Below are 9,977 nucleotides of genomic sequence, written 5' to 3'. Positions count from 1 at the left end.
GGCAAGAGGACCTGGAGGTATTGATGGAACAGCCACCTGAACATGAGGCAGCAGTGTGCCCAGGTGGCCAAGAAAGTCAATGGCATCCTGGCTAGTATCAGAGATGGTGTGGCCAGCAGGAGTAGGAAAGTGATCCTGCCCCTCTACTCGGCAGTAGTGAGGCCACAGCTCAAATACTGGGTTCAGTTTTGGGCTCCTCACTACAAGCAGGACGCTGAGGTGCTGGAGTGGATCCAGAGAAAGGCAAAAAAGCTGAAGAAGGAAAGCTATTACAAAATGGATTATTCAGGAAGTCAAACCCAACAATTATAATCTTAGCAATATCTAAAACCAAAGCAATACATTAGAGGGTGTGAATATGAATGCATCATGTAAGATTATAAACAGAATGTATGTAGACTCAAGAGTTGAACGTGTGCTCATCATCGCCACTGCCTGCTGCGTCACGGGTACGAGTCAGGTGTTTGCCTGCACAGCCTGAGGGCTCACACTGAGCACTGCTGTGAAGTCACAACCTCGTCTGAGAATCCTGGGTCAGAGCCCTGGCCAAGGGGCTCACACCGAGACGCGCGTGGCTGCCTCGGAGCCTCAGGTAAAGCCTTGAGCTGAGATGGTGTAAGAGTTCAAACTACCAGATGCTTAAGCACAGGGTACAACAGGTTTGGGATTGCCTTTGATAAGTGCACTAACTGCAGAGGGTCAGTAACTCCTGGGGACATCTGACACAGTGGGAGACACGAGTCTGTGCACCAGCACCAGGGCACATTAGCAATGCTAGGAAAGGCATGCTGCAGATGGAAGGTGCAGTTCTTCCCAAGGTGTCCCTGTCACGAGCGGAGAAGTAGAGCCCATTGACCATCTCTGTCTTCTCATCCCCCCCCCCCCAAAGTATACCTTTTATGATTTTTATATCCCAGTTCAGTCTGTTCCTACCTTCCAGGTGAGGTTTAGCATGATTTGGGTGGAGAGTTCAGTAATACAGTCATATATGGCTAGCATGTACTCCATGAGGCTCATTAGAGGCATGAATTTTAAGATTAATTTTGCTCTTAATTAGGCAAAGTCTTCACTTGGACACTCTGGCCTTCAAGATTCATGTAAGAGATGTTTTTTCTGTTAGTTTACCCAAAACAAGACTGTCTTATCTTCACAAGACTCTCTCCTTCAGCTGTTTGGCAGGCCAGCTCAGCCCACCTCCACCCCCAGAGATAGCACTAGAGTCTCATAGTCATAAACATCTCAACCTTTCTCATGAAGTGCACTAGGTCAGCCTGCATTGCAGTCTCAGGGCAGGCTGGGCTGCTATCCCAGCTACTCTGCATAAGGCTACATCAACCTTTTGTCTGCTACAATCCTTTATTTTTCATAGGCTAACTTTCAGCAAGTAGAGCAAAACCATTACACATGTTCAGATGTATGTAAATATACACACCTCCATATTCAATTATAATACATGCTACATTTACAGCTTGCTTGGCAGATACAACCCTACCAAATTGAGATCTCAGTGCAAAAGGTGTTGCACAGGTGCAGGAAACTGTCAGTTTGGCTCCCAGGGCAAAAGGGAATGTAGAGAAAGAGGTAATTGCAAAAAGCCACTTTGATGTACACAGTGGCTATTAATAGACTGATACAGAAATCTTCCTGAATGGCAATCATAAAGCATTCTGACACCCAATTCCACAAACAAAAAAGTGAAGGCATATAAGGTAGAGGAGGAGGAAGGGGACTGTCTTTTAACACAGCTCTATAGGTTCACCATCTAGAAGTATTTGTCACCCCCCTCTTTTTTTTTTTTTTTTAAGGAAAATAATTTTTAAACAAACAGAAATTTTGTTTCAGAAACAGAATTGGAAAAAGTGTTATCCAGCAGTTTACTGTCATGGTGAGCTGTTTGGAAAAAATGCTTGATGAATGATGACAACACAGTTTCATACTACACTGCAGAAAACGACAGTAAACCTTAGGTTGTCAGAAAAAGGTGATCTCTAGTGTCATGTGATGAAAAGTTTGAAGGCTTCCTAATATTAACTGTGCAGGTGAGTAACAACTTTTAGATACTGTAACATCCTACTGGAGTCAAACATGATGGATTAAAAACTGATGTCTTAACTAATAAACTAAATTCTCTTTTTTGACAAGGAATATGAAATCAATCCTAGAAGTGTCTTCACCTCATCTCATACTCAAGCTGCAAAAAGCCAGGGGTTTTCTATCAATCTTTCATCTTTCCCCAGTCTCAGAGACAAACCTAAAATAAAAACCAGAGCACACAGTGAGAAAAGTAACTACTTTTTTCCTTTTAATATAGATGTAGTACAGAATGTTTAATTACAGCAGGACAGTGCTTCCAGTTAAATAAAATTAAAAACCTTTATTTCCCCTCAATATAAAATTACTAAATTAATGTCTTAAAAGAATAAGAATATGGAAAAAGCTTTAAATTATACCACCATTTACCACATTAACCATAATCAGCAATTACATACTCCATTGCTTTGGCAAAAAAGTTTCTTTCTTTTAATAACTGCATATAAACTTAACATAGCAAAGACTGTATACATCTTTATATTGCACTTATTTATATACAGGAATAAATGAACTATAGAGTCTGCATATACTTGGAATGAGCAAATTTTCACAATAAACTGAAAGCAGAAGGATAAGAGCTGGTATGAATATTAAAAAAATGCTTAGAAATGTAATACATTTATGTACAGACTGTATGGGCTGTATTAACAAACAATATGTACATAACAATTTACTACTATTGATATTTTAGTATAACTCAGTGTTCATTAATACAGACCTTTGGTTGTATTTAGTTATTTAGTAAGATCTAAGTTCACACACCTCCAAAATGCAACAAGGTATAAAATAAAGCACAACAATTTGCCAAACGGTACAAAAACTAATATTGTCAGTTCCATTAAACCCCAAAAACTAGTGTCTCTGTCTAGCCCCAAAATAGTTCTTGTACTTGCAAATCAGTCTCTGTGTGCCCTACACAAAAAAGAACACCAGAATGTTACATATCTGCAAAATTACATCCCACAACACTTTTTTTTTGTAATGTGCAATTCATTTTAATATTACTTTCTAATGAAAAAGAGAAATTAGCTTCAACTTTATAATTTTCCAATACACACTTCTGCAACGACATTGTGAACACTTTTAAATGTTACCAGCAAGATTAGAAAATATATGTGCATCTCCTTTACTCTAAAAGACTACTACCAGTAACTGCTATTTGCTAAGTGTGCTCAGACATCTGTATGAACTATGCAGCTTGCACGTGCCCAACATAGAGCTTCTAAGTCGCCCTGAGTTTGCACACAAGGAAGCAAATCCACAGACTTTAAAAAATAACAACAGAACAACAAAACAACCCGACTAACCAAACCAAACCAAACCTATTTTCCTTTACAAAACAATCATGCAACTGAAGAGGAACTGGGCATCCCATGAACTGTTGTGCTTGTTGGAGTCCCACTGATGGCATTGAAGATGTGCAGTGAGTTCGGCATGACACTGGCCTTTTCTTCCACCGCAGTGATCTTGAAATGGAAAACACGTTGTTTATCAAAGCGCCACGAACGCCAGGAGCACCAAAACCCCTGCCCCATTCCACCACACGCCCCTTACCCACCACACCTCCCAGGACCCCCTCAACTGCACAGAACTACTGCCTGAGGATGGTTACTCTTTTCAGCCAGCCTCTCCTAGAGCTAGGGTGGCAGCAGTTACTTCTACAACACCAGTTCTCATAATTCAGGTATTACACTGTCTTCTCTAGAGGAAGTTCAGCTAAATACTCTCATTTCTCTTGTTAACTTTCAAAAGGAGTTTCACAACAACAGCAGCTTTTTTTGCCTTAGAGGTATGATTTGAGCATTTCTTAGCCAAAGCTGCCAAAGCACCAAAAAGACTTCATTTTTAACAGCTATAAATTAACTGATGCTACGATTAGAAATACTGGGGGAAAAAGGGAATGACATAAAGATTAGACAAACAGAGCAGAAGTAAAGAAAACTAATTACCATCCCATCTGATCATATTGGCAAGCAGCAGAGGAGAAAAAAGAAAAAGCTGTTAAGATTCTTTTCTGTATTTTTTGTAACAAAATATTTGCAGTTGTGCAAACCCCACACAATTACAAGACAGATAATAGTTTCTTCAATGACATCAGAACAAACATTGTGAGCTCTTTTTTCCAAATGCAGCAACAGGCAGGCACAAGAATACAACACTTAAAGACTTCAGTGAAAAACCTTCACGATTCTAAGCCTTCAGTGGGGTGATCAATCTAATAAAAAACCCCACCACACCAAACCTCCAAAACACCCCAACAATACAGCATGTTTTGATCATTTACAGCCAACTACATCTGTATAAAAGGAACACAGTGGTAGGCTGATCGTACACATTACTGCAGTCAGTGCTGTACTTTCATATTCTGCTCACACTGCCTTATAAGGTACCAGCTGGTCGCACATTCTTCTGTTCACTTTTAGACAATGTGATTTGCTGATGAGGTTTCAGGCATTACATGTTTTTCTTCTTGTACATCTTTGGAAACTCGCAGGCCTGAGCGTTTTTAGAACATATGTATCTTGCACCAAATTCAAAGTATTGAAGTATTTTTTTTTCTTGTGTACAAATTGTCATTACATCCTTCTAGTTTTTCCTGCACCAGGAGAATGTTAATCTTTCATTTATTATCCTTATCATTAAATTATTTGACCAAAACATTTTCCTCTTTTTTTCTGAAGGGGTGTTCTGTACAGTTGTCTAATTTTCCCATATACCTCATTCATCCTAATCAGTTGTCCAGTCAGTTATCCTCCTTCCTCAAACCCTAAACCTACCCACTTCAATACACCACACTGAAATAAAGCCAAACTGTACCATTTTTGTAAGCTAAGCAATCTCTTTTGCTGTTCTAAGGATCTTTCAAAGCTGTTTTCATCTACACACATATATGAAAGACACTGTTATGTTTTTTCCTTTTAAAAAAATCCAACACATGGATTTAGACATCACTCACTACAAACCTTGTTTCACAATATTTTCTGCCATTGGTGGTTTAAAAAGGGTGCTAAGCTTTTCCCTGTCATACTATAACAAATGAATAAGAGAGTGAAAATAAAGCCTATGCACTTGCTGCATTCTTGTGCTTCATCAGAATTATATCATAGCACTGAGCTACTCATAACACCATACCTGAGAGAACCACATCAAGAAATAATGGAGACCAAGAAAGTGTGTGAAGTGAACTTTAAACACTTAACACATTTTTGAACAGAAAAAAAAATAGCTATAGAAGTTTTGGGTACTATCTAAGCAAGATTAGAATAAAGGCAAAACTTTCTGAGATAAGCTCTTACACCAGCAAGCAGACCAGCTTTTTGAGTAATTATTTCTTGGACAATAATAGAGTAATTTAGAGATGTCAAAAAATAGTAAAGTCATAGCACATCTAAAGGAGGCAATCCTGTAAAAAAGCTGGAAGATGAACAGAGCATGTACGTGTCAGCTAGAATCGGTGCCAAGTTTGATTTGACCTGTGTGATTTGATTTCTGAGTAACGCAAATAGTTTTTGTACAGACAATAGAACTCAGAGCTCCTCTCTGTATCAACTGGCTATCCAGACTAGGATGTACTGATTCCTAGACTAAGAGAAGTTGTTGTTATGGTCATATACCTAAGGACGTCTCATAGACATGTGTATTTGTAAAGTAAAATATCATCAGAAAACACAGGTATTTCTTGTGAGCCAAAAATACAAGTCTTCAGGGTTAAGAACAATCAGTTCTTCTTATGACTCTAGGAAAATATTATACAAATAACAGCAGATGAAAGCAAAGCAACCTGAAGCAATGAATATGATGAACAAAAATGACACGAAGGTAGGGATCAAGCACGAATCTTCAGCCATTCCTGTCTTCCTGGAAATGATATCCTTGCCTCTCAAGTCAGGAGACATTTCTACCATAAATTCCAGACTCAAGGTCCTACACATCTTACTCTGTAAGAGTTCTGGTTTTCCTCCTCCCATATCTCCAGCTTGTCTGTAGCAGATTCCCCTCAAGAAAATGTGTTGGAATATCTCTCAAAAGATGTTTAACTCTTTGTTGCAAAAGTAAATGCTTATATCTCCAAAATCTAAAGAAAAATGGCTAAGTTTGCAGATCAAATGCCCCTACAGCTACCAGAAAGTACAGACTAAAATGAGTTTTCTGGGTCACTGAATAGAGACCCCTGCAATTACACATATGAAATATAAATGACATATATATTCATGTAATTAAAATTTTCTTTTTACTGTAGTCTTCCTCTCCTACAAAATAAAACCCAGGCCAAACAGATTTACTTTCTTAATGAGGGCAACTTAATTCTGAAGGTCAAAAAAGCATCTGCAGAAAATTCACAAACAGCAACAAAAAGATAAGCTACACAAACCATAGTATGCTTACACTCCAATAGAATAAAAAAGAAAGAATCCTTTTGTGTAAAGCATTACACACACTCTTCCTAGTGGGTTCACACTACAGCTACATTCTGAATGCTGGTATGTATAATTTAATTTCAGCACATACTTGTTCATGCATTATTTCAGAAAGCTCTTTCGCCATTTCTCTGTAGTTAGCCTTCATTTCTTCTTGATATTCCAACTGATCTTCCTTTATAAGTCGTTCATTTACACCCAGAGCATGCCCACAAGCTTCAACAAATTGCCTGATTTGGATAGAATAATAAAAAAACGTTGTCAGGAATACAAAATCCAAAAGATTAATTCAAAACTCCAGCTTAAAGTATGGTTTTAATGCAGTGAAAACACTGTAAATTAAAAGGTTTAAAAAAATAAAATTCTCATGATATTAGTCTGGAAAAAAGTGTTTGGTTGGTGGTTTGTTTTTGGTTTTTTTCCCCTCAAAAAAACATACCTGAAAACCTCTTTTAGTAGCTTTACTTTATTGTCTGGATATCTTTTGGTGTTGGTGTCATCTAAGAAAGCTCTTGCATACGCTAGTGGACCAGCATTAACCTAAAAAGAACAGGAATTATGAAATAAAAGTCAGTTCTCTGACATACTGTCTTAGAAATAGAAGGTGCTACAGGCACCTGTCTGATTCCCTCTCCTGAGGAGAGCACAATGGCTTATGAAATAGGAAATCTGCTGGAGCTGGAGCACAGGAGCAGGAGAGGTCTCTACAGCACTCACTACGGACCTGTCCAGGCACAAAGAAACCACTCTGATGATGTGGCAAAGTCACTGCTGGCATTGCCAATTTGTTATCTCTGTTTATGAAATCAGGGTGGGAAAATGAGCTAAATCTGCTCATTTTGTTTGGTCTGCTTAACTACTGAGAACACTTGTCCAAGCTGAAAATTCTGCAATAATTAGCAGAAATTTAACTGTGCTACTACGGCAGCTACATGAAAAGTGGATTCAATGATTTCTGACTCATCCCTATTTTTTTTGTTTTATATTAACAGTAGAAGACCCTCCTTTCTTATCCCAAATGCTAGCTTGACAACTTGCTGAATCTGGAACCTTGGTTTAGGTTTGTTTCCTTCCCCCTCCCCGTCTTTTTTTGTTCAATGTAACAGTTCATTTCAGATGACTCTGTTTACTGTTCCTTTGATTTGCATCAGTTAAAAATAGCAGCAGCACTTTCGTCATTGTATTCTTAAGGCCTACTCTTAAGGCATTATTCTTAAGACATATTGATTTGTACATACTACAACAGCTTTATTTACCCTATTTGGGTGAATCTGATGGTTTCTTTATACATGCAGTTCATGCTTGCCTTAGGCAAAATGAAGTGTTGCACAGTGAGATTTCCTACTCTAACCCTCCTGCCTCTTCATCTCCACGGGCACCTGACCAAACACAAAGGCAACGACCACCATGTTGAAACTGCTGTCTGAGCAGACCTACGTCTAGGCAAAATACACTCATTCATCCTCATACAGGAAGTCAACATTTTAAGGTATTTTCAGCATTAGACCAAAACCTGTTGGTGCTCAGACCATCATACAGATTCCAGAGATGCATCTCAATCCTTTAATGTAACTGTCCACAATCGGTGTTTCTATGAAATGCTTTTATTGATTTTCCTACTCTGGAAATAACTTTAAACAGTGAGCATATTTCTAAATTTAGGACACTACTGAATATCCAGAACAAAACCTAATCATAAATTGCTACTTCTATAATGTTTCAAGGAGAAAAGCAATTGAAACATCTGAACGGCAAAGTATATGGTGTTACCTGAACACTGACACTCCCTTGTAGCTTCAGCTGCAATTTGATCATATCTACTTCAGCTGAAGAGCAAAGCTGCTTCAGTTCTGCAACTTTTTTACTCATTTCATCGATGGCGACTTCGATTGGGTTTAAATCCGTGTGGTGCTGGTACATGACTGGAATCCGTTTCTTCACATATGGGAAGCAATGTATAGCTATGGACAGAGACAAGTTCAACATGGTTACAAAAAATGTTTTGAAAAAGGTGTTTTGATAGAACTTTATGCTAAAATCTCATTTTTGTGTTACTAGTTGCCGAATTTAATAACATATTATGTAATTAGAAATACTACGAAACACAGAGGGGAAACAAAATACTGAAAATGTGAACACTGCCAGGTGTACATGTATTGCAGCAAAGAAAGATCATTGTCATTGTCATTACTGCTCCTAATAACAACCAAGAAATAAAGCGTTGGAACTGAATTCACATGAGAACTGTAAAAAGAGTTCTTTATCATCCACATATCTCAAAGAGAAAAGTCAAAAATAGTTTCCTCCCAAGTATGGACAGCTGACAAAGTAATTTAAGTAGTTTTTATCACTTAAATACACTGACATTTAAAGACACCAAAACAGAAGCTCACACTTAACAGAGACAAACCACAAAAGCTTCTTTTAATATGAAAATGAAAGGTAGATTCCAGATTCACAATTTTTGAAGCTTAAGGGGGAAAAAAAAACCCCAACCAAACTACTTGTGAATTATCCCTTGAATAAATCAACCTGGGAAACCTAGCTTGGGTTAAAAACATGGAAAATATCCTAGCTGACAGCTGTAAAGGACTTGAGTGAAATGGAAAACGCCATACAGACTAGAACAGACCATTTGAATTAACGCTTCCAGTCAAAGTGCAACTTGTTATTGCACAAATTCAGACTTATATGTTCCACAGAAACCATAACTTTCCATTATCTCCCTTAAAAGTATAACAATGTTTTTTGCACCAGTGAACTAAATGCCTTTAAAATTTGAGCCTATGTGAAGGAAGACAGATGGGCACTCTCTCTCCCTTCTGAAGCTAACAAACGTGAAACTAAAGCACAGTAATTACAATCAGAGATTCACTATGTTTGGAAAGGACCTCCAGGATCATCAAGTCCAACCTCCATCTCAACATCTCCCTGACCACTAGACCACAGCCTCTAATGCTACATCTACTCGGTTTTTGATCCCCTCCAGGGCTGGTGCCTCCACCGCCTCCCTGGGCAGCCTGTTCCAGTGCCAACCCACTCTCTCAGGGAAGAAATTCTTCCTAATATCCAATCAAAACCTCCCCTAGCACAACTTGAGGCCATTTCCTCTCGTCCTACCATCAGTAATTTGGGAGAAGAGACCAACACTAGCCTCACTACAACCTCCTTTGTGGTAGCTGTAGAGAGCAATAAGGTCACTTCTCAGTCTCCTCTACATTAAACAACCCCAGTTCCCTCAGCTGGGCTTCCTAAGGCATCTTTTCCAGCCCTCTCACCAGCCTCGCTGCCCTTCTCTGGACCCGCTCCAGCACCTCCATGTCCTTCTTATCCTGTGGTGCCCAAAACTGGACACAGGACTCAAGGTATGGTCTCACCTGTGCTGAGTACAGGGGCACCATCACCTCCCTGCTCCTGGTCTCATCACTTCTGATCCAGGCGGTCAGGATGCTGTTAGCCTTCTTGGCC

The 9,977-nt window shown here is 38.9% G+C and overlaps 1 protein-coding gene across 1 annotated transcript; it reads right to left on the bottom strand.

The window, feature by feature from the left end:
• Positions 1–3,434: 3,434 nt before the first annotated feature.
• Positions 3,435–8,470, bottom strand: LOC103775055 (dedicator of cytokinesis protein 9-like; the record flags this gene model as incomplete). Its single annotated transcript, XM_008942499.1, has 5 exons — positions 3,435–3,557; positions 4,319–4,333; positions 6,601–6,739; positions 6,949–7,049; positions 8,280–8,470. Coding segments are annotated over 5 exons (569 nt in total), but the record flags the coding sequence as incomplete, so codon positions are not given.
• Positions 8,471–9,977: the final 1,507 nt, after the last annotated feature.

The sequence above is a fragment of the Merops nubicus genome, unplaced genomic scaffold (assembly GCF_000691845.1).
Source record: "Merops nubicus isolate BGI_N331 unplaced genomic scaffold, ASM69184v1 scaffold2696, whole genome shotgun sequence".
Classification (NCBI taxonomy): Eukaryota; Metazoa; Chordata; class Aves; order Coraciiformes; family Meropidae; genus Merops; species Merops nubicus.
This window is presented reverse-complemented; position numbering and strand designations above follow the sequence as displayed.